The sequence below is a fragment of the Phascolarctos cinereus genome, unplaced genomic scaffold, assembly GCF_003287225.1.
Source record: "Phascolarctos cinereus isolate Bilbo 61053 unplaced genomic scaffold, phaCin_HiC Scaffold_2;HRSCAF=192, whole genome shotgun sequence".
In the NCBI taxonomy this organism is placed as follows: Eukaryota; Metazoa; Chordata; class Mammalia; order Diprotodontia; family Phascolarctidae; genus Phascolarctos; species Phascolarctos cinereus.
In genome coordinates, this window is record NW_027555625.1 from 155,525,900 (window position 1) to 155,551,712 (window position 25,813).

General features: G+C 42.7%; 1 protein-coding gene across 1 annotated transcript; it reads right to left on the reverse strand.

The window, feature by feature from the left end:
• Positions 1 to 1,421: 1,421 nt before the first annotated feature.
• Positions 1,422 to 16,381, reverse strand: PAX1 (paired box 1). Its single transcript, XM_020986943.2, has 5 exons — positions 16,001 to 16,381; positions 14,658 to 15,287; positions 12,553 to 12,695; positions 11,660 to 11,879; positions 1,422 to 4,327 (listed from the first exon to the last, which is right to left on the reverse strand). Exons 1-5 carry the CDS (start codon positions 16,281 to 16,283, stop codon positions 4,236 to 4,238), a joined length of 1,368 nt encoding a protein of 455 aa, XP_020842602.1. The 5' UTR covers positions 16,284 to 16,381; the 3' UTR covers positions 1,422 to 4,235.
• Positions 16,382 to 25,813: the final 9,432 nt, after the last annotated feature.

The following is a 25,813-nucleotide window of genomic DNA, read 5'->3' on the forward strand; positions in this document are numbered from 1 at the left end:
CCATGGGTAGCCACTGCTCCTGCAAAATGAGAATTCTCCACTGGTTGGTTTTTATCTCTTGTACTTATTAAGAGGAATCCATTTCATTGTGATTGAAACAACCATCTCCACGACACTGTCAGCTTTGTATCAGGAGATCTGGTGGCTTCCCTTTGAATATTTGTAGAACAACTTATGATGTATTTAGGTTTTTTTAACTATTACAGCAGAAATGTTGTCTTCTCATTCATCCTTCTTATTCCTCCTCCTCCTCCTCTTCCTCCTTTTTCTGCTTCTGCTTCTCTGTCTCCCTTTTTCTCTGCCTCTTTCTGCTCCTTTAGTTCTCATTAATATCCCTTTATCTCTGACAAATGTTAGTTGTTTTTAGAGAAATAACAAAAAATAATAATAAGTTCCCCAATAAACATTTCAGAAAACTGTGTTAATTGGAAAAAGTCCCTAAAGGCAAGAGCCTTTTCTTATACTGGCACCCTTGCCAGCCTGGTTAGTCTATATTCTTTACCCTTCTCTCAAGAATTCCATAAAGAATTCAACTATGAAGAACCTGACCCTACCAATGCAGAGTATAAAGGATATCTGGGGTTTCACCAAAACTATTTGGCAACATGCTACATAGGTAATTTGTAGACAATGTGCCTGGCTGGTTCTTATTTGTTATACGGTATTTGGGAGAAAAGTAGTGTTTCAAGAAATGCTTCCTTTACCCCATTTCTACCTGTGAGTAGCATTCAAAACAGCTACCTGATAAAAAGCTATGATTCTCTAGCTTTTTCCACCCCTTCTATCATGTCTCTCAACTGTAAGAAAGGGAAAAGGGAAGAAATGTTGATGTGACCATAGTTCAGGATGGGGGTTGAGAAGTTCAGAACTGGAAGGGACTGGGAAACAGTCCACAGATATGAAAGGATTTCCTCTAAGGTAAAACAGATTGTAATTGGCAGATTTAGGATTTGAACTTGCATCCTTGGACTGCAAATCCAGAACCCTTAGTATTATAATATCATAGGTTTGGAACTTTGAAAGACTTTAGAGGTATTCTACTTCAACATTTTCCATTGGACACCTTCTTTATAATCATTAAACTACAAGAATGGTGAAAATCAGAGCTTCCAGACTAGAAAACATACACAGCAATAATCATGAAATTGATGTCTTACATCTTGCCTAATGAGATGATGCCTCCTAGAGAAGATAACATTAATGTGTACTCTGTTCCCAAACATCCCCATGATTTGTTCATGGTCCTTAGAACATCATTTTAATTCCTTTGTCTCAATCTTCCTATTAATAAAGTACAAACTTTTTTTTTTTTGTAAAATGAACTTTCAAAACTTAGGATGAAAGATCCTGTATAAAATCTCAGTGTTATTTTGTGAATGCCACTTTCAAGAGGAGTGAGGTTTCCAACAAATGTGTTTGAAGCAGATATAGATAGCACTTGATTTTGTCAGGATACCACATGTGGCTACACATCTAGGAAAGCAAAGTCACATATTTGCTTTTAAAAGAAATACATATAATTTAATAATAATCCCATGAGATTTTAAATCATTGATTACAGAAAACCAAACATATACAAAGTACAACTCATTCACTAGTGGACATGATAAGTTTTGTAGCCTGGAATAATTTTATTTAGATTTTACCTAGAATGGTTACTATTTCAGAAAACTTGAAAGGTGCTGCTTTTCCTTTTTTCTCTTTTAGCCCTCTAAGAATTAACTCTATTATGAGGCAACCTATGTGTATAAATCATAAAATCCCAGAATCTTAACATGCTAGGGTTAGAAGACTCTTGTAGACCATCTAATCCAACCCCATCTTTTTACAGGTCAGGAAATCCAGGCCCCCAAAAATGTAGCAGAGTCATACTGCTAGTTAGGAAAAGAACAGTAACTAGAACAGTCTCCCAACTCTTTATCCAAATGTTCTTTGCATTCAATTATTTTCAGGACAGTTTAATGAAATGTACCAGTGACACTTTTCTAACAAATTAATTGATCCCATGACTGACCTGGAATTTGTGGTCTAGGAATAAATTGTATTCCTCCAATATGATTTTCCTCCCATCTGAAGAGTGATAATTCTGGGCATTAATTAGTCCAGGGAGAATTAACCTTTTTGTGGTAGACTGAAATTTCTGGTAAGTTAGGGGTAAGAGGAAAAAAGTTAACTGAAACCAAAGATTATTCTCAAAACTCATTTTAGTCATTTGTTTCCAGATCCCACAAATCATTTTTTTTAACCTGAGCTTCTCCAGGTCAAAAAATACATTTATCCCAGTTTCACTTCCTATTCCTATTCCTTGCCTAAACTTCAAGAAAATGCTGAAAAGCAAATGAGAAGCCCCTCTAATTAATTGACACTTTGTAAAACACAGAGTAGGAGGCAACATAAATTACTTTTAGATCCTTGAAGTTGAGAATTCTGTCTATTACTCCAGGCTGGGGGGGGGGGATAATTCCTAGAAGATAATTTTCTTTATTGGAAGGGTAGTCATATTCAACAGGTAATATCACAGACTTCCACCCTGATTTTTTTTTTGTAACTACTAAACAGCAGTTTTACATCAAGGGTCAAGAGCTTCTGAACTTGAACATTTTATTAGCTATTACGGCTTTAGAGGAATCCTTCTCAAGTTTTACTGCCCACCAGTTTACTCACAAGCCAGAAGTTCTTACACACATTTACGATTCATAATGTTGGCAGCAGTTAGTGGTTGAAATTAACAGATGATGGAACCCCAGAACACCCAAAATAATGATATGTTATAGTATTAGTCAGATTCACTGAGTTGGGAAGGTAGCATTTCCAAGACAGGAGAAACCTCTCAAACTATTATAGCTACAAAATGTTCTGGTAGGAAAGATATCTTGTCTTTTCTCCTGGGCCCTGTTCCAATCTCCTTTCAGGTGAAATTACTGTATGAGGAGCAGAAATAGGAAACTCTCTAGGAAGGCAGTAAGATACATGGATTTCTAGAAAATATACCAAGGGCTTGAAAAAGCAGCAGTTTCATTGGATTTTTTATTCATGTTATAAAAATATAAAATAAAATGCTGTGAATTTTTTGTCCATTTTCCTAGGCAGTGAGGCAATCATCACAGTTCCTATTGTGGACTTCTGGCAATACAGGCTCTCCTTGCAGCACTGGGTCTTCGAGGGAGAAAGCAGGGAAGTAGTAGACTTGGGGATCTGATTCTTTGACCAATAGTGAGACTGAGAAAGCATTTTGGGCAGAGGGTGGTGTCTGGGAAGCCCAAAGGAAGGTGAGGGATTAGGAATCCAGGAGATAGATTGATCACTTCTAAGGCGGATGCGTGGGGAAGGTCCATGGACTTAGGTACTTATCCACTTATGGAGAGAAGGCTAAAAACAGTAAGAACTGAAAGGTGAAATTCAAAAAGGGAGATGGAAGAGAGTAGAAACTAGGTCTCAGTACCTTCATCCATAAAGTAAGGGGATTGGATTAGAAGCTAATCATTAGATGATCTCTAAGGTTATTTTCAGCTCTAAGCAAAAGAAAGTACTGGACAAAACACGGGGATGGGGAAGAAGATTAAGGGGAAAAAAATACCAGCAAAAACAAAAGAGGGTAAAAGAAGAAAAGAAAGATGTAGGCAGAAAGAAAAACAGATAAAAAAAATAAAGAGGAGAACCAAAATATGAAGAGAGAACCGGGAAAAAGAAGGTTAAAAAGAGAAAATGCAGACAGGACAATGAGGAGAGACAGTGTAGAAGGGAAATACGGATAGTCCAGAAAGAATTTTTTAAAGTTTGGCGAAGTTAAATAATCCAGTTAACTATGAGAAAGTGAAAACGGACAAGAAATAAATGAAAAAGCGATAAATTCACCCTTTCCTTTCCTTTCCTTAACTTGGGAAAAAGAGGGGCGGAGATACGCGAGGATGCGTTGGAAAGCAAATGCTTTCGGCGGACAGCGGGTTGCTGCTTTCTTAGCCCTTTCCCAGGCAGCTTAGCTTTGACCCTGGCGGGATAACTTAGGTTCTCTCGGGGGTAAAAGGAACGGATCTCAGCTCGTTTCCTCTCCAATCCTCTTCCCTCCCCAAAGTTGCCCGCTGCATCGGAGCATCCTCCTGGGACTCTTAAAAACCCGCTTGCAATTTTTGCAGGTGCCTATTCCCACCTGATCTCCACAGCCAGGCCTCCCTCCCCTCTCACAGGTCCCATCTCTTCTCGGTTCTCTCAGGCGCCGGGAAGCCACTTGCTCCTCCCTATGAAGACGAAGTCGGAATAGACAGTCCGTGTAGGCTATTAAGGGTGTCTTGGGGTTTGCCGACTGGGCTGGAAGGCTTTCGATCTGCCACTGCGAAAGAAAAAGGAAGCAAGCAAACAAAACAGAGAGTGGGTTGTATGTAATAGGTGATTTCCAATTCAACGAATGTGCAGTCCATATTCCTGCTCTGTTACCCACACACACACACACACACACACACACACACACACACACACACACACACACACACACACACCTGCTATCCAGTTTAGAGGTCAGAGCAACTGCCACTCTGTATCTAATGGAGGGCCGCTCAGGGAAGAAAACTCGACCTGCGTATTCCAGCTGGAGTGCATGTTTTGAAGAAGAAACAAAGACCACACTTTTCTACCAAGGGGCGAAAGATATGGCAACTCCCCAAGAGGAAAGACAGAGCCAGAGGGAAATGCTGGATGCGTCTGGGATGGGCAAAATGGGAGAACAAGCAGGCTTAGGAATTGGGAAAGAAAGCAAGCTAAGGAGACAGGCAGTCCGGAAAGGGGCAAGAGATGCATCTAAGCGGCGGGCGGCGCTGCAGACCGTAGTGCTGAACTGGAAGGAGAGAACAGAGAATCCTATTTTCTCCGTGGCGACTGGCTTCCCCAGGCCTGGGACATTGTAAACGAGCTATGGAACGACTCAGTTTCTCCTACTTCCCTTTCGCTCCCCAGACTGCTGGTCTCCTACAGGCTCGAGCACACGGCACACATGCAAACCGCACGCAGCACATGGCAGGAGACCCGAGAAACCAGGAACTGTTGCTGGTCCTAGTTGGATACCCGTGGTTCTGTGCACAACAATGGGAACCAGGGAACCACCGGCTGAAAGAAAGGAGGGAGGGGAGGGCTCACCAAAGATTATACACTATGCAAGACTCAGTGCGGTCTGAATTCCTCCGAAATAGGCGGATAATTTGCACTTTAAGGAGGGAGGAGGAAGAGGGCTGGACTTTATATAGCCCGCCTAGTCTTTGACTGCTGGGCATAAACTGACTCCTAATTGATGGTCATAAACAAGTACTGAGGAATGTTTGCCGCGATATTAAGTGACACCGTATTTACCAGGTCATATGTTATTTAATGTTTCACTCTATTATTTAAGGTTTTGGAAAGAGACCCAACTTATGCTACTGGAAGCCAGAAAGTGACGCTAGAGTTGCACAATCGTCCTCCCCCCCAACACACACACACACACACACACATACACACACACACACACACACACACACACACACACACCGCATTCAATCTCTCCACTTCTTCCAGAAATGTTAAGCCACAACAGCTCCATTCTCCAAGAAGCCTAATTTTATTTTCCTTCCCAGACATTTGTCGCTTGCAGGACAAGCACAGGACACCTTAATTTGAGTGGCTTCTCAATTTCCAAACGTCTGAAAACCCTCACCTTCCCCTAACCCCGGAAGGGTCCTGTTTAGACAAATGCTTCTTCTCCAGCTGCCCAGGAGATTGGGCCCACACACCTGTGTGCACCCTCCAAGCAAGGGTGGAGATCGCCAGGCGTTCCTCTGGCCCTGGCCCTTGTCTCCCCTGCACACACATAAACACACCCTCAGTCCTTCATCGACTGATCCAGCTTAAAAAAAAAAAAGTATTGTTTTGAAAACCCATGGCCCTCTCCAGGCCTGATATTTAAAAGACTAGGAGACTCTTGATTCCTCCCCTCCTTTCTAAAACACTGTACACAGTGCCCAGACCCGAGTTGTTTACAATTCCTTTCCATTTTGCACACATCAAAAGGAGTATACTGTTTAGAAAATGTTTGAGGCTGGCTCTGCCAACATCCTTTTGAATTTAGAGACAGGAAAAAATAAATAAATGAAATTTTACAAATCCCCCTCCCTGACAGATTTTGGTGTTTCCCGCTAAATCTCTAGTTACTGTCAACACCAGCCCCTCCCCCACATTAACCCCTTCTCGTTCGAATCTCCTCCCTCTTCTTCCATAAGCTTTGCTATGAGCACCCAGTCAATTCTCCCAATCAAGCCCACCAAGCTGGTCTCTGCTGATGTTAATGTACATTCATTCTGCCTGTAGTTGGGGGCTGAGGGAAATGGGAAGCAAGGGAATCACTCTAGGAAGAATTGTTGTTTGTTTTTTCCCTTCAGCTAGAAAAGCAGGAATTTAGTCATTCTTTTGTTTTTGTATGCCCAACACCTAGAACAGCATCTGGAGCTTAATAAGTAATGGGAATTTAATAAATGTCTCTCCATTAGTGAGTTGATTGATGATCCCAGCTTCCTGACAAAGATTCCTACTGGTGGCTGATTTAGGGCCAGTGGATATCGCTGACTGTCACTGACGTTTTCTTCTGAAGTTCAGCTGTTTGATATGGAAGAGACGTTTGCTAATGGCTCTTGGTAAAAACCTAGAGCAAAGTGGTATTATTTTTTTTCCTTTTAAGGTCTCCTTTTATGATCCCTGGACAACTGGCCCAAGAACAGAGACAACAGGGTAAAAATGCAAGGATTCTTGAAGAATTTTCAAATGGTTGCCTCTTTTTTTTTTTCCTTTTTGGTCGGGACTTATCATTTCACCCCTGAAGGAATTAACTCCCTGGTATGGAAATTTCCTCACCTATAATTTCTCCTTTTTAAGAGTGTTGCCCAGGCCACTGAGAAATTGAATGAGTTGTTCAACCTCTTGCAGCCAGTTATGTGTCAGAGACCAAGTTTCCTTGACTCTAAGATGGATCACCACTATGCCTTTCCTGACTCTATTCTATAAAATCCATTGAAAATTGTTCTTTTGTTTAATCTAGTCAGATTTTCAGAGTCTCTCCTATAGTCTTGAGTTGGGAAGGCTGGAGTTGAAGGCTGGTAGCCCAGTGATTGATTGCGAAGACAGGGCTGATTTTACAGTAAAGTTTCTATGTTTTCCCAAACTGCTACTTCAATACCAAATGTCCTGGGGGAACTGTCCTGGTGTTCTGACCACACTGAAATGATCACCAGTGCTATGTAAATAAGACGATACTGCCCTGGATGCTCAGAGAAGAGCAGTGGGTGGTAAGATCTATAAATGCCTGACTCCTGCCACCAGGACCAAGTGGAAGAAGCAAAATTATCTGGCCCTTTAATTTGTCTTCTAAAATCGTGAGAATTTTCAGACTCCTTACAACCAGAGTAATAATGGGCTGAATTCAGTAGAGGCTAATCAGCAGCACATAGGAGACCAGGTGATGCATTTTGGGGGTTATTAGAAGGAAATGAGGAGAGCAATTTTAAATTCAATTAATCTGTACTGAAGAAAAGGAAGCTTTCAAGTTTTATTCTATGTCCATTGAATCAGATGGTGGGACACCACAATAAAATATATAAAAGCTGATCTGTAATTTCATCTGATATGAGGAACTTCCAATGTATAAAATCCCTCCGCCCACAAAGAAGAACAATTTATTTGTACAGTCTAAGGGAATAATTGTTTGCTGCACAGAGAGATTAAGTGTCTTGCATAAGGTCAGATACTCAGTAAACTGCAGGGGCAAGACCTGAACCTATGTCTTGTAGAACCATGGAATTCTTCACCCCCAACTTATATCTAGAGCTGTATGGAACCCCAGAGGATATGGAGTCCAAAACTCTCATTTTACACATATGGAAACTGAGGCCCAGAGAGGTTAAATAACTCACTTTAAAAAAATCACAAACCAGAGTTTGAATCTCAGCCCAACCCCCTCCATTATGCTATGTGACTTAATGTATTTAATAGTTCAAAAGCCTGACACTAAATGGTATACTATTTTCACCCTCTAAATGAGAAAATTAGTCATCTTTGGTTCTAAATGGTATTCCAAAATAGTCTATAAATTGAAGATTAATGGTAATTATATCCTCAGGAAATTATGACCTCTTTTTAAATATTGTTTCCTAAACAATGATGCTTCAAAAGTCATAAATGCTGACAAAACATTTTTTTTAAAAAAACCTCACTCCTACAATTAGAACAGGGAGTGGGGGGTTTAAAGTAAGGGCAATTAATATTTTTGCAAATGCATGAAAAGTCCAATTAAAGTACCCCATTCAAAAATTCCTACCCTTCAAATGAAGTGTATTTACATTATTGTAATTACATTTGTGTTCTATCTTGATATAACCTGATTCAACAGACTTAACAGCAGAAATTATTTCCTGATTATTTCAGTACAAGTCATTTTAAATGGGATGCTTAATGTTCTACATTTCTGAACCAAAGACCCTGATTTTAAAAATATGCAAATCAAGAAATCATTAATTTAGCTATTAGTCTAATTACTATAGGAGTAAGGTTGGAAATATGTGCAAATATGTCCTTATAATGAAGAAAAGGACACCAGTTAAAAATGTAGAGACAATTAAGTAAAACATTCAAAGGTTATGCACACATTTCTGTATTTCCCAAATTATCACACATCCATTTAAAAGTAATTATCAGAAACAGGGAGGAAAAGACTCATAATTGGAAAGTTTGTCTAAGGGCCTTGTGAAGGACTATGTTTCTGTTGCCAGAGGACCAACTGGCCTGGCAAATTCCAGGGAGACTAATCAACAGTTGGTAGGTCATAAGATGATGAATTTTGGGGATTCAAGGCAGTTCATGAAATTATCTTCTAGGGCCTAGAAAGGTTTCATTCCGCATTATTAGAGGGAGTACCCTCAGGGAAGAAATCAGGATCCCGGAATTGAAATATATCTACCTTTATGGCATTATTAACATTTCTTGGTTTGTTTACTAAGTAGGATTTTATAAGTCATTGGGTAAAATAACATTGTAAGAGACTGCTACTCCCATCACCTTTTTAAAGATGTAGGTTAGAATCATAGTTACGGGAAAGAATCCTAATTGATGGAAACATTCATCTTACTTATAGTTTCTTCATCTGCCAAGTTAAATTTAACATGCTACAAACTGCAGCCCCTGCTACTTCTTTGAATGGCATAGATGACAATTCCTTTCCATTTAATACAATGTAGTCTGAAAAAAAAAATTAAAGCACAGATAGATGGAAGACCTGAGCAAGCCAAACTCTAAGCTAAGAATTTATTTATTCCCCAGACCTCTTATTTTTCCCTGAAAAAAAAAGTGGACCTCAGGCTCAGTCTCATCTTAAAATTTCATTAACTAGCTCTTATCTAAAAATTTACCAGCCTCCAGGTGATGGGGCTTTGAATTATTGTGACCAAGTCATCTCCAGATAATTTAGGATCTGGGGTTTGGGGAAGGAGCACCCTCTTCAAATGGTTGTTTTTCATCTGATCTAATCCTTTCATAAAATGTAAAGTGAACTCCTAGCTTGCAGCAGTCTTCCTTAAAATATGGTAGACATGTGCCTTACTAAGGCCAAGTCCACCTGACCTATACTGTAACCTCAGCTTGAAACCAATTCCCTGCCTAGGAATGCTGTTTCTCTGCAGAAACCCTCTCTCTAAGTGTCAGCCCCACAAGCAGTGTGGTGACTTGTTTCTCCATTGTCCTTTCACTGTTTCAGTTATAATTCACTTGTGAATATCTCAAATTTATTGTAAGTGCATTATGATTTGCAAAGGCTACACAACACTGTGAGGTAGGTAATGTGTCTACATAATTCCTATTTTACAACTGAGGAAAATGAGGCTGAGGAAGGAATAGAAATTCAGTCCCCTCAAGTACTCCAGGACTAGCACTCCTTCTACCTCACACTATCCATCCATAGCAATTGAAATCACATAAAAACTGAGAATGTTCTCTAAGAATTGACTTGTCCAAGGTCACAAACTGTTAATGACAGAGCCCAAATCTAACCCATCTCCCGACTCACAGTCCAGTGAACGTTCCAGTATGCTGACATCATACAGCACGGAAATGTCTAGAGTTTAAATTATCCTAACAATGATCAGTTTTCCTTAATTTTGGAAAGCAAGAACCAATACATAAGTGACTGGGAGTCAAAAAAAGCAATGTGTTACACAGCCACTGTGAGTCTGGGAAGTAGGTTGTTGGGCGGGAGGAAGAAAAAGGGCCAGATTTCTTGGATTTGTTTAAATAAAGAAGAGAATTCTGCCTAATCTAGCAGGGATATATTTGAAGAATGGATGGGACAATAGGACATGCTACAGGACAGATTTTGAAAACCCAGCTCAGGAAAGATCAATTGATTACTGGTCTGACAACAGAAAGACCTAGACTAGACAGAGGATGAGAAGTCATTAGAAAGTGATCTCTTCAACATTTCTTTCTCATTAAACTTAATGAGGCTGGCTGACAAAATGGAGTATGGTAAGAAATGTGCTTTGCAGGAGAAAGGTTTTTCAGCCTGCACCATAGGATTTAGAGCTGGAAGATCTTTAGACATGTTTCAATCACTCCCTCATTTTCCAGATAGAGAATATGCCCAGAGAGGATAAATAATATGTCAAGGTCATAAATAGAGTTAAGATTCAAAATGGAGAGATAGAGAAATGTCCCAGGTTTGTGGATAGAGAAGGAGTCTAGAGTCAAAGTGGTTCAAATAGCTATGGAGACACACTAGCCCTGCAACTGGGCAAGGCCCCTAACTTCTAAGTGCCCTGGGGCAACTCTCTTAACACTATAAATGGCAGAGCTTTTGCCTACCTGCACTGTCAGAGTTCTGTGTATCTATGAAATCACAGGTCCAGTAAAAAAAAAAAAATCTTCTACCTACCTGTTATCACAACCACTCTTGGCCTCAGTTCAAAATGAGGCAGTACAGTGGTATAGAGGGCAAACCTTGGGGTCAACAAGATCTGCCTTTCCCACAACTGCGGGATATGGGGCAAGTCACCTCTCAGTGCTGAAAATAGTTCTCTAAGATTATAAATTACAGATGACCTGCAGATCCAAATCTACGTAGGAGGAGAGAGTTTCCATGCAGGGAATTTAAAGGACTATAGGATCATAGATTTAGAGATGTGAGTCACCTTTGTGGTTATCTAATCCTATCTTCTCCCACAATAATGAAATCATAAGTCTGAACACAAAAATACGTCTGTTAATAACCTAGCTCAACGCTGTTGTGAGAATAAAGTGACCATTATTTGTAATATTAGTAATAATGATAATAATAATAATAATAGAGCCCTTTGAAACAATTAAAACGAAGTATACGCCATAATCAAGTGGCTACTTATCAACTGTCTACATACACACTAAAAAGCATTTATTGAATGATGGCTATATATACATATATGTCTTTTTTTCCACTTGTTCCAGTTCCATGTCTCTCTAGCTTCACTCTTATACTACCACCATCCCTACCCCCATCCTGTTTCACCCTACCTCAGGTGCGGTGTGATCCTGAAGTTACGTTCCCACCCTCCTCTTCCAATCTACTGACTTCCTCCGGGCAGTTGGACACCTTTTCCTAGACCGTGGCTCCCGGCCCTCTTACCTTCTCTGCTGGAATGTTTGAACGCCATGGCTGCGGCGAGATCTCCCCCGTGCACGGCCACACCGGGTCCGTGGTGGGCCAGGGGACTGCCCTGAGCGGGCCAGGGATGGCCGGGAGTGAGATAGCCGCCTCCGGGCCCGCCGTACACTCCGTGCTGGTTGGAGGAGGGATAGGCGCAGGCTGGGAGGAAGCTGCCCACGGTGGAAAGACTCGGAGTGGGCTAAAGGGCAGGGGTGAAAAATTGAGAGAGACAGCATTACCAACCAGCCCGTCACCATTGGCCCCTCTTTCTCCGGACCAGGAGTCAAATGGTGGGTGCCCTTCAGGTGTTTTTGAAAACCCTATCGTAGCTTCCAACTCTCTCCCCCTCCCCAACATTCCTTTTTTGCCGCGGGGAGAGGGGCAAGGGGGAGGGGAAATACAGGTTGTCAGTTATTAATCTTGAAGCGAGTCCCTTACTCTAATTGCATTACTTAGCTTGACTGAAAACAATGGCATTTTAATTGACACGGGGTGGGACCAGGAGAAAGGGGACACGCGAGGGCAAACAAGAAAGCGGGAGAATCCAAACAGCAACTCCACGGAGTTCACAGGATGAGGGCTGCTGAGCAAGCACCATATTTGTGCTCTGAGATCTAACCTTACATTCAAAAGTGTCGAGTTAAAACATAAATAAATCCTCTGCAAAGCCAGCTTTTAAATGATAACAAGCTGGGGCGGGAGGAAAGGGGTGTAAGCCAAGAAAGGAACGTGCGTCGCGCTGTTTTCAATATTTAAATTTAGGGGGAAAAAATAGTTACTGTCCCCTTTTTTATCTGGGACTATTGGAAAACCAATACGGGATGCTCTTAATTGTTCCTACAGCATCCCCCACCTTCCATGGCCCTGGTTACCTGTGGGTATTTGATGTCTGCTTCCATAACCGCTTTGTCAATCCCGTTCACTGCTTGTGTGGCTGGGAAACCCGTCCTATTCACACCGGCCCAGTCTTCCATTTTGGGGGAGTAGGCAGAGCCCTCGGTCCCCGACAGTGCCCCTTGAGTGGGAAAAGAGATTGTGAGAAGACAGCTGGGAACCTGTAGAGCCCACTTAGCCCTATAACCTAGACCACGAAGCCGCGCCTTAAGAGGGGGAGTCATTTAAACTCACCTATGTTCACCTTATGCATGACTGTAGTTGAATACACTTTGGAAAAGCCGCGGGAAAACGGACACCCTTAAAACCGGGAAAAAATCAAAAGTAGGCAAAAAGCCGGTCTACTGAAGTTTGTTTCGCTTTCACTCACTGTCTTCAGGGCCCTACTCAAAAGCTCTCTCCGGCCTGCTGTCTGATTTTGACTCTTTCCCGTTTCTCTTCAACACTGAGGCCTTCGGGTACAACTGTTGGGGAATTGTTTCTGGGCAGTATTTGTTGTATGGGACTAGGCCTTACCACCCTACATAAAAGTTGCAGGACAACTTTTTTTTTTCTTTCTGGCGATGGTAAGTGGATACTGGTTAGGGCATTACAAATAATTTCCTCCCCTTTATATTGTTTTAAAAATCCAAGCAAACCAAGATCTGGGGGATAGTTCACCTTGGAGAATACTTTTGGACAACATTCTGGGGGAGGAAGTAAACAGAGGGTAAGTGTCTTGAACACTGATATGTTGATATCAGTGTTTGCATAATATGCAATGATTAGTCTCTAAAGACATTCTGATTTCATATTCCTTTATCAAAAAAAGTTTTAAGATACATATCTGTGGCTTCTAGTGGAGAACACTGACTACCCAAACTGAACAACCTGATCGAAAATTTAATGAAGTTGGGATTGGTCAAAAGTCTTCTGGGCAGCATTTAGGTTTTGAAAACCAATTCCAAAGAAACAATGGATTTGCAGATAGGCAAAACCCCTTGCTGTCTCCTGGAGTTCTAAACCACCATCACCCACCACTTTGACTTCTACTACCTCCCCCTCATTTATTTACCACAGAATGCTCTGACTCCCTCCTTCAGTCTCACTGAAGGGACACAAAGCCTACCCACTTATGGCAAGCCACGGAAAGACAGAGGTCATGTGCACAGGACAGAAAAGGAAATAATTTCAACGACAAACTTTACATGGACAAACTTTACATCTTCCTTAAGCAATGCAAAGAGCCGCCAAAGTAGGCCAGCCCAAAGAGAAATGAATGACCAACTATTTGAATGTGAAGTTAATACAAAAGATAAACCCTAAAAGGCCTTGAATGTAAAGTATTCCCAAGGGGTTTGGGAATAAACCCCTCTGGGATAACCACTGATGTACATTCCAATACCCAGATTCCACAGGCCCCAGAAGAACAAACCTACTTTTAAAATAATAGTGATAATGACAAATTTGAAGACAGTCTTCTTTTATTATGGCTCATAGGTAACCTAGGAGGGGGTGGTGGTAGTGGTAGAGAGGGAACTGAAACCTCCAGGAAAAGGTCAAATAAATGACGGAGATAATTTGTTTTGTTTAGATCTGGCAGAAGATTGCGATATGGATTCGCTGCGCTCACATTCTTTTTGCAAGACTGAAAAAGCGAAATTTCAAGACTCCAAATTTGTGGTCGACAATTTATCATCCCCAAGAAAATATTTTCCACATTTTTCATAAAGCGTTCAAGATGTCCAAGCCGTTCCCACAGATGCCCGGGACCCTAACCCCCTCCCCTCCCTCCCCACCCCAGAGTTAAGTGCTGCTAGCCTTCTGAAAGGTTGGCTGGGGCAGGGGGAGAGAGAGAAAGACTAAATCTGACTCCCGATGCTTAGTCCTTGCCATTACCTTCAGGAGCACACAAGGGCAGCACCCCAACACCGAGAGAGAGAGAGAGAGAGAGAGAGAGAGAGAGAGAGAGAGAGAGAGAGACAGAGAGACAGAGAGACAGAGAGACAGAGACAGAGAGAGACAGAGACAGAGACAGAGAGAGCTTCTCCTTCTGAGTAAACTACATGTATTTAAAGGCCTGTATTGGACTCAGTTTACTAACCTGTTTGCTCCATAAAAGTTCGAATGCCCAGGATGTTGCTGACAGAATGAGCAGAGGGCCAGGACCTGGGGATACTGACGTGTCCCGCGGAAACAGGAACTCCGGGATGATTCCCCATCTTGGTCCCAGTGGGTGACATGGGGTTGGGGTAAGGGTACTGGTAAATATGATTGTAAGGCAGTGCCGGTTGTGGGGGAGGTTGTTTGGTGGCTTCGTAAGGGTTAGGCTGGGACAGGTTCCCAATTTTATTCCTCAAGATCCTGCTGATGGAGCTGACCGAAGGCACGTTGTATTTGTCGCAGACTCCATCGGCCAGGAGTCTGTCCCTAATTTCCCAGGCGAAGATGCCCGGATCCCCTTGTTTGTAGTCCCTGATGTGCTTCACCACATTCGGAGTGGTGACTCGGGGCTTGCTCCCTCCGATCGCTCCGGGGAGGATGGAACCAGTCTCGTTGTACCTCGCCAGTATTTTACTCACACAGCCGTGAGACACTCGGAGCTGTCTGCTGATGTCGCACGGTCGGATGCCGAGCTGGGCCAGTTCCACGATCCGAAGTCGGATTGCATTGGGCAGAGGTCTCCCATTGACGAAAACACCGCCCAGTTGGTTCACTTCTCCGTAAGTCTGTTCTATAAAGGGATGGGGTGGGGAAGGGATGCGGGGCAAAGAGAGGGGAATCGAGAAGAAAACGCGATGATTACTTAGTATCAAGAACTAAAGAGAAAATCCTGCCTATCCCACAAAGAAGACTCACATCCCTTTAAAGGAAAAGAAAAGAAAATTCTCTTCCTGCTCCCTCCTGGACCAGTGCTGATGCGGCAAATCTGGGATCCCAAACAATAAACTTCCGAAAAAAAAGAGACGAAGTCGATATTCATAAACTGACAGCTCAGTCAGTGAATCCCTTAGATCTGAGCAGTCAAAACAGGGTGACCTGACACAGTCTCCCCAAAGTGAGTGCCATTGTGTTAGACAAGAGGATGAGGCAGGAATGAAAGAAAGGGGGAGGGAGAAAAGCACCGGGACTTAAGGCTACGCTCTCATCTCAGACTCCTCAGTTTGCACAGAAAAGCTTCCCTTTGATTACCACCCCAACACACACACACACACACACACACACACACACACACACACACACACACACATTCACTCAAACTTGCAAAAGAAAGTGTTCCCTGCTCTGCCCCTCCGCTGGGGGTGAGCCGGCAGACGCGGCTTCACTGCCTGCCAGAGAAGGCAGGCCCTCCACCCCAGGGGGCGGGAGAGCAAAGAGAAAGAACGAGGATAATGGAAAAGACAAGAACCCCAACTCAGTTTGCTCGCAGTCGGCTGCCTCCCTTACCCATGGCAGCGCGCAGGGCCGGCTGCCTGGCGCCCGAGCGGCTGCTGGGGTTGGGCCGGGCGCAGTCCGGGTGTGCTCTGGTACGGGCGGAGATACATAGAGGGACGGAGAGCGAGAGCTGCGAGCCACGGCCCCACTTCGAACTGGAGACGCTCCTGCTGGGGAACGGGAGCCGGAGCGGGAGCCGGAGCTCGGCGGCGCTGCCTCCCTGCAGCCCCTCGGTGGCCCTCTCCCAGGACACTTTCCAACTCCGGCAGCCCTTAAACCCCAAGGTGATCTTCATCCGATTGGGATAAATTCGTCTGACCAGGAGGCTTCAGTGTATTCGGATCAATTTGACGTGTCCTCCACGTCAATCTCGGCGGTCACGCCGGAGACGCGTTCATTGGCATCTCATTGGTTCCCGTCATTTCGCTCCTGCGGCAGCTTGAGCTAGTCTTCCCTTCTGGTGTGTAACTCTACCTCCCTCCTCCCACCTCTACACCCTCCTCTTCTCCACCTCCCCCACCCCCCAAGCAAGTCATTCCTCCTCCCTCAACCTCACCCCCATTCCATTCCACCCCAACCGTGTCTCACTCATCCCAGACCGAAACCCAAACCCAGGCAGGCACCTCCACAGCCTGGGTGTTGAGCTCTGACCGCAGCCTCGAACCCCTCAAATCACTTCCCTCCTCTTCCCCACTTCTCAGGGCTCACTTGTTAAGTAATCGGGAAATAATTGCAGGTTCGTTGTTGTCTTTATGGAGACCAATGTGTGTACACCAGTTTGTGCCCTCGATCAGGGTCACGGTGCCCGTCCAGTTTTCCCTGCTTATTCTTTGCTACTGCCGTTGTGGTGTGGCTGCTGCTGCTGCTGCTGTTAACAGCTTGTGAATTCGATTCCTTTAAGGGGGAGCTGATCCGGATGCCAGAGTTATTTCATTGACTAAAAAGGGTACCCGAACTCAAACTTTCTAACCCCCTCAAGGCTTGGCCCATCAACCCAGACAGATTCCTTTTTTTAGGAGGTGAAAAATGACTGTGCCTAAAAGGAAGGGTGGATCTTTGAAGGTCGTCCAGGCTAGAAGTAGCAAAGTCCCTTTCTCCCATTCCCTGTCAAACTTGCGCTTATAGGAAATCATTTGCAAATAATCCAACCATTTCTGGTCTTTTGCTTAGGCGTCGGACAACACCATCATCCCAAACACATTTTTCACTGTCCGCTTCTGGTTTTCAAAGACACCCAATTTCAGTAAATCTGCTTCTAAGGTGACCGGACTATACATGGACTGAATTAGCTTCAAGACTAATGAAACCTCGGAGCAGGAGAGTGTAGAGAATGAAAGAGTGCCCCTCTCTCTCTCTCTCTCTCTCTCTCTTCTCTCTCTCTCCTCTCTCTCTCTCTCTCTCTCTCTCTCTGTCTCGGAGACCTTAGGGGACCGAGAGATTCTCTTACCAGGGATTTCAGTGTTCTAACCATTTTCATCACATATTGAAAATTGTTTTTGTCCTTTGAAATAAATGGGCAATTATGGATTGTCCCGCTGGAATTCCCTTTTCTTGGCTATAAAAATGAAGTCAGGAGCCGCAAATCTATGAGAGCTCCCAATTCTAAGCTCCGAACTAGTTTAGTACAGTTTGGAACTGGAGAAAAAACCTTGTGCCACGGTACAAATGTACCTAGAAGAAGACAGTATCAGGGGCTCAGAAGGAGGGAGGGGGAAAGGAGAGTGAGACAAGGGAGAAAGCAGAATAACCCTGGGCAAAGAAAACTAGACGCCTTCCTCCACGGGTGGTCCGTCTTCTGGTTCAGGTCCCCAAGCCTGTGCTTCTGTGATTCCGAGTCTCAAGAATGGTCCCAAAGACCAATGCCTAGGCCGAAAAACCCAAGAACCCGCCTGTGTGCAATTTGTCAGGACCGAGTCCGGGTTGCCAATCTGAGCCGCAGTTATTTCTCCCGCAAAGACTCACAGATGGAAAAGATCAGCGTGGGCCAAGACAACAGGCTGGCCCTGACCCTTTTACCTTGACTGCTTGACCAAAGAGAATCGTTAGTTCCTAAGCAGCGTATATGAATATGTCAGTTAAACGGATCAAGGCCATAAATCCCCACTGCGCAGGCTGAAGCTTTTCAGAAGAGCCTGGAGGAGCGAAGTTGAGGGAAGGAACTCTCTGTATTGATCTGGAGTTAAGAAGGCGGGAATGGGGTGGGTAAGGCTCGAGGAGGCCAGCCAAGGACAAGACTTCGCCTTTTTCAAAGAAAGTTTGGATTTTAAATAAGTGTCTAGAACAGTCACTTGGGATGACCACGAGCGGATCTGTTGTGCGAAGGGCAAAGAAAGAGCCTAAACATTAGCTTTGGGGAGCCTTCTGAAAACATCAGGGGTGGCAGTGGTTAAGGACATGGAGAGTACAGGGGAAAGGATAAAGCAAGGCCTCAGGCGGGGAGTGGAAAAAAAAATCAGTTTTTCTTTTCCCCCCAAAGACAGCCTTCCCTCCTGCAGGCCATGAGATAGAATTTGGGTGTTGAGTTTGTAATTAGAGGGAGCATTGGATTTGAGTTAGCTTTCGTCTGCATCAGCGGGACATCTACCGGGAAGTCTGTGCCAGCAAATCCAGTAGCAAAGGTGTTTTTGTTTTGTTTGGTTTTGGTTTGGTTTTTTTGGGGGGAAGGCGTGTTGGTTGCTGTAAAGATAATGCTTTCAAAAGGACACACAAAAAAAGGGGCCAGTGAGAACAAAAAAGATTGATTGAGGCTCAATTAGTTTTGTTCAGAGAACGAGACATTTCTGTCACTCTCCCTCTGTACCACGCTATTCTTTTAGCGGCTTTCGTTCATGACTTTCAGAATCTGACGTCGTGAGATTGAGTGAGGATCATGAGACACGAGCAAGACCTTGTCCACCTTCGGTAGCTCCGTTACCGTCATAAAGGCCGCTTGGTCACTCAGGCTGATCAACTGTGTTTCTTCTCGCAGGAGCTCACAGGAGAATTCCAAGACACTCTCTTAACAGAGCACCGGCCAACCATTTAAACCTCACGATATGTCTTTTCATAGCAGCCGCAAGAGATGCTGAGTTCATTTGTGAAGAAAGTGCTTTGTAAATCTAACGGGCAATAATAAACACTAGCTTTATACTTATTGGGATGCACTGAAATTTATTTAATATGCATGTACGAAAACTTGCCTGACAGAGCAGTTAGCTTAAGGAGTTATTTTTAGCCCCTAATAATTTTGACAGGTAAAATGTTCACTTTAACCTCTCCCTTTGGAGAGAAGGCAATCTACTTAAAGCATCTTTTGAAGGAAGATCACTTTGAAAGCAGCCCCCAAGTTTATGGAGCAAAGGTATAAAAGGAAAGGTATATTAATAGCGATAAGAACAATAGAAAAACTTATGGGGTCAGGTTCCTGCTGCGGCTGCTGCTGGGGTGTTGGAGGCGGCTGCAAGCAGCAGCCGCAGCTAATGTCGAGGCAGCCGGTTTAGCGAAGTTTGGACCACACAAAAGCTTGCTCGCGGCCGCTGCTGCGAGAAAAGCTGGCGGTTTGTCGCCCCCTGTCGGCAAACAGGCTAATGGCTGCGCTACAGCCTCCGCTTTTGTTAAGGGATTTACCTGGAGGCTAGTTTTAAGGATCAAACGGTAAGAAGCCGGGTTAATTTCTACCCCTATCCAGACAGAGATCCTGGCCTTCCTCGCCCGAACTTCTCCCAAAGAGTCTAGATCCCCAGGGAATCCCTGGGGCGAGAGCGCTGCAGGTAACTGACTTTCTGGTTTTTTTGTTTTCACTTTTGTCTTAAGGACTCTACCCCGGATTGTTGAGCTAATAATAATAGTCACGGTCCGGGAGCCCCTTTGATGTTGCCGGAGCTCAGGGTCTGGTTAAAGAGGCAGCTAGTACTTGGAAGGACTGGGCGTCTGAGGGAGCCGCGAGTGTCAAGAACCCATTTTGGCCTCAGGCTGCTGGGAATCTGATCAGTCGCGGCTCTGGTCCCAGGAGTAATTCACAGCAAGCAGTCACATGGCACGACCAGGAAGAAGGAACACAAATTCGAGGGTATAAAAGCAGTCCCTGCACCCTGTCTTGTTTTGGTTCTCTTAGTGGCATTTCACTTAATTCCATTATTAATAATAATAGCAATGATAATAGACAATAGATAGCCACTGTCCTTCAATGACCGACTTAAAAGTAAAGAGGGGCAAAGGGGGGGTCAGGATTTGAAAGAATAGAGGCCCAGTAATACCGCAGGGAGCTAACCCCCTGCCAGTTGTCACCGGGCCCATGCCATAACCTCTGGCCTACTGGTATCCCAGTCATTCCTACGGCTTCTTCTCAAACTCCCCCTCCCCTCCCACATACAACCGACTGAACGAAGGCAAACTGTTTGTAAGCTAATGTTTCGGTCTGACAAGGTACGAACTTTTGATGGTTCTGGGTAAAAAAAGGAACAAAAAGGCACGATGTGTTTGCGTGGTATCTTAGACTGTTTGCAGAATTTTCGAATTAACCCTGATCCTGTTTCGGTCTGAAGCGCCTTCGTCTGTACAGGTAACCCTGGGAGATTTTTGGACCAGCACAGAAGAAACGTTCTTCTGATTCGACTGTGGAGAGGGAACTCAGGGATTTTGTAGAGAGGAATGAAAATTAAATACACGTTTATTAATGAGCCCCGCAGGGAGAAAATGGAAAATTAGTGAATGGGCCGTAACTAGTCACTCAGTTATGTAATTCCAGAAACTTAAGCTGTTAGAGCACCTTGGAATTCATGTAATCCAACCCCTTCATTTTACAGATGAGGAAACTGAGATCCAAGACGGATTCTCAAATGGCACTTTCCTGTTCCTGCATAGTCCCAGAAGCTTCAGTTGAAACCTCAAGGACTGAGATCGAATGGGGATTTCCGAATCAATAAGTAACCATCTAAGTGTCCAAAGCAAACTGCAGGTCCCAGCCTTCAATGACAAGTTGGATAGTTAGAAAGATACAAGGCTCTAAGCAATAACTTGTCCTCCCAGACAGCAGGCTGGGTGGGGCCTCAGGGGGCCTCTTTGCCTGCACATCAACATTGGGATCCCAAGCAAACAACCAAACGTCTTATTCAGCTCAGATTGAAAAGGGGCAATGTGGCAAAACTCCAATCTATTTTTTAAGAGTCGTTTAATTGAGATTGGTATTATTTGGAGACTCCGGAGAATCAAAACCAAAGAACCCAACGTTCTTGTCCTCCTATAAACCTGTCCTTTAGCAAGGGGGAGGGGAGTGGAGATGCAATGCTGCCGAGACAAGTCCCTGACTGGGGTTTGTTGTGTCTCGCTCCTGGTGTACAAAAGAAACTTTTCGTCCAGGAGTGAGTGCCTGAAGAAATAAAGTAAAAGGGAGATTAAAGATGGAGAAGTCCTTCCCATACTCAGGCCTTTTAACAACCCAAGAACAGCACGAATTGAGAGCGATCTAGCCAGAGAACGAAGAGGATGAAAAGGGGATTCGCCTTACGAAAGGCGGCTCAGTCCTCCGCCCAGCTGGCGCTGCCTTCACACAGGGCATGTGCACACGCAGCGAAGGCGAGTGAGCTAGGGCCGCTGAATTGGACTTTGTGTGCTAGCTCAGACCGCCCGTGGCGCCCCGTAGACATGACTCCCTCCTTCTCCACCACCGTGTTTATATCCTGGCTGTGGATGTTCCGTACAGCACCTGCCGCTGAAAAGTTGAACATACAAACACATCATATTGTAAGTGGAAGGTGCTGAAGATCGTGCCAATTAGTATTAAATAATATTTCTAAGATCAATAAACAGCCATTCTCGCCTTACCGTAGACCCATCCACGTAGCTTATTTTAACTCGGCCTTAATGTTACATAGGCGGGACTAAGTCTGATCTTTGACAAGCACCTCATTTTATTTGCTAGGCTCTAAATGTTTATTATCGAAAGTGGTTAAAGTCAGCAGCTAGAAGGATGATGGAGTGTCTTTTCCTTCTATATTGGCTGCTGACATTCCAGGAGTATTCTCGGGAAATGGTTAGTGTGATAAGGAAAGCTGAATGTCAGAAGTCTCGCTTGAAAAGGACAAAGAAGCTGACTAGTCAAGGTGTGTGAGTGTAACAAAGTTGGAAGGTGTGAAAGAAGTGCACCGAGACAAGTTTCAAAATTCATTTTAGTGGAAAGAAAAAAAAAGAAATCATCAAAACATTTCGTTACAGAGTCCTACCTTCATAACCTTGCTGCAACTAAATTGGGCTAAACTAGGCTGGGTACAAATAAAGGCTGAAATGTTCTACCAGGAGATGCAGAAATTTGGATACTATATTTAGACTATACTGTTTTATTTTGAGTAGAAAAGAGAGGAGCTTTTATTTAGGACTGCCAAAATAAAGTAGGAAACATACGAAAAGATAAAAATAGTAGTTTCTCTATGAGTAAAGTGAGTGTGTAGTATATGTATATATATGGATGGATGACATGTTAAATAGTTAGCTAGATAAGACTCTTCTGTGTCCTTGTTATTTCCAGATGTAGATCTGTGTTAATCTGCAAGGATCTAATTCTCTTTACTGCTATGCACTATTTCATGATTTTCTGGGGAAGTGGGCCATTGTCGGCATATATAAAATATCATAAGGGCAGAAAAGTAATTAGATTTCATTCCTTTGGATTTTATCTTATCTTCTTAAACACTCCCCTTTTTTAAAAAAAGGATGCCTTTTGGGATGTGTGTGTGTGTGTGTGTGTGTGTGTGTGTGTGTGTATGTGATCAGTTCTTAATATATTCACTTTCATTTATAAATTTTTGGAAAATGTCAGGCATTGGTTTGCTTAAATTCTTCCTTTTTAATGCTATATGCTAATGAATTAAGTAGCAATATTTTAAAATAGTATTATGGGAAGACTTAAAACATTACCAAATAGCTTGCAGAGGATTGAAAATTATTAGTAGAGAAAAGCTAATGGTTTAAAGGTACTAGTATGGGTACAAAGGATCAGAAGTGGAAGCACAGTGAGTAGACATTTGTAAAAAGAAGAGAAATGGAGTGCCTAACCGCTCTATTACTTGCAAAGACAGAGAAGTGTGACCATGGTGCTGCTGACTTAGAGGATGCCCTTGTGGATTATGTTTGCTCTATTGCAAATATTTACACATGTGAGACATCTACATGAGCAGAATCTAACTGGAACCATCTTGAAATGAGCTGCTCTAGGATCTTAGGGTTGCTGATTTAGAAGCTTCTTAGCTTGCACTGACAAACAGTAAGTGGAGAATGAATTAGCTATATGAAAACATAATTGAACCTTTTCCTTGATTAAAAAGAGTTCTCAGACTAGTTTTTCACTTACCTGGATATCTACGATCTCTTATTAAAACTCACTTCCTATAATCTTTAGTACATAATGCATAACTCAAGTCCTAAAAATGGCATGAAGTTAGTGACGTTGCATGAATGATTGTTTAATAAAACTTCCGCCATAGAAGAATAGTGAAACCTGCAAACGGATGGTTTCCAGATTCCCTAAACTTCAAATGGACAGTGAAGCTTGTGTTGTATTTTTTTTTCTAAAACCACAGTTTCATACAGTTTCACACAGGCATTGAAAATAAATCTTAGTATCATTTCGCCTTTTACTGCTTTCTATCTCCTCTATTAATTTATTCATTAGTTATATCCATGGATCATCTGAAAGCATAACTATTTTTGGTAGACTTTATTACAAGAATTGGTTGTTCAGCATCAGCTTGGATGCCTTCTCTTTAATCCCAAATCCTTGTCAGTTGTTTCTAAATAGTACATGTCACATCCACCTGTATTATCTATCTTTAAAGTTGTTACCAAGTCACTGAAAGAAATTCTGCAAAAAGTATCCTATGGTCAATTTTGTTCAAGACACAAACTGCATTTTTTTAAAATTCAAGTTGTGTTTTATTGTTAATCCATTCTTGTCACTTCAACCTAAGGAGAAGTCAGTAGTCACTCCAGGTGCATTAAGACATAGCATTTCTTTCTTTTTCTGCAGTTGTCCTGATGTCTAAATGCCTTCTTCATACATGTGCATGTATGTGTTTTCTACCTTGAGATGGTTTTAATTTTCTCCCTCCCCCATTCTTCTCTACAAGCCATGGAGTTTTATTGAAGACCCGTTATGCCTAAGGTTTTGATTTAATGTTTTGGAGTTTGTGATCTCATTGCCCAGTATGGAAAATATTAGACAAGGTCTGTAGATTGTACGCATTAAAAGAGCCTATATCAGTATTACAGGGTGAGCAAACATTCTGAAAACTGTAATAACACTGATTGTGTAGACACACAGTACCAATATGCAACTTTGCATCAAATTAAGTTCCTACTGCTTCTTAGAAAACAGGTGAGTCTTGCTTAAGCAAATGAGCTTCTTAGAGGAAACAATGAATAGAAGAAAAGCTGAAAACGAATGCTTTTTGTTTTGCTAAGGAGACTCTGAATCATTAGACTGGTTTACCTCTTGTGGCAGCATTATAATACGAGAGAAACATCTAATCTTAAAATCAGGAACTCTGTAGTGGAATGAGTTCTGGGTTTGAAGTCAGAGGACCTGGGTTCAAATCATGCCATTGCCCCTTACTATTTGTGTGATTTTGAATAATTAACTTCTTGGAGTCTGGTTTCCTTATCTATTAAATGGGAGAGAGGAGTGCTAGATTAGACGGCCTTTGAGTAAGTGTGAATTCGGTCTTTGCATGAGTTTCTAAGAGGCCATATACTGGATCAATATTGTCCTTCTTCAAAGAGTAAAGCTGAAAATAAGTATGAAACAAAAGAATAATATATCCCCTATTTTCCACTATCCATTAAAAACAAGAAAGCTTTGTCTCCCTTCAATCACACAGGTGATCAGAGTTGAATGGTTAAGTGCAAACATGTGTAGGAATGAGAGCAATCTGTAGAGGAGGTTGGGCACCCTGATGGAGTTAAAATTGGACAAAGCTCCTTGAGCTGACATAAGATCAGCTTAAGGACCATTTAGTATGAATCATAAAAAACTCCCAGACTGCGGGGGAGCATCAGTAGCTTGTCTAAAAATGGATGTTTATACTTATTTTCCATTTTAAACACAGTTCTCTACATCTAAGACATGTTAAGATAAGCATTATTCAGACACTTCCCTGTACCCTAGTAGGATAGCCCAAACCATATGGTTTCTCAGATGGATGTTTTGCTATTTTATTCTAATTCTGAGGGGTGCTGGTACAGCTCATTAATTTGTACTTCCACTTTGTGCTTGTATAACTCATTTAAAAAATGAGAACTTCCAAAACTGATTATAGCAATAGTAGAACTGGAAAGTCAGTGAAGAAACAGTATTTGCAAGCAGGGGAAAAGCCTTCCTTCACTTAGCCTCATTAAAGTTTTAGCCATTAATTAGAAAGCCTCAGAATCCATCATGTGTATATGTTTGAACTCAGAATTTTTTTTTTGTAACTTCATGTATATTCCAAAAGGACTGTGTGTGTATGTGTGTTTTCACTTAGATGACTACAAGAAATTTTTTGAAGTCAATTCACCTCAGCTTTCTCATCTGTAGAATGACTAGATTTCTATGGTACTTTTTTGTCTCTAAAGTTGTACGAATCTGTGAAAATAAGGTAGCACATAAAGGAAAACAGCATTAAAAGGCTATTGATTGCAGTGACCATTCTTGAACCCAGAGAACAAATTATGACACCTACTTTGCATAGAGATCTAGGGGATTAAAGACAAAAAAAAATTGCATAAGCTGTCAGACCTAATCTCTTTGTTGGTCAGTTTTGCTTATAGAGGGTTCAGTGAGGGAGGAAGCTATTTAGTTCCAGAAATAACACTGTT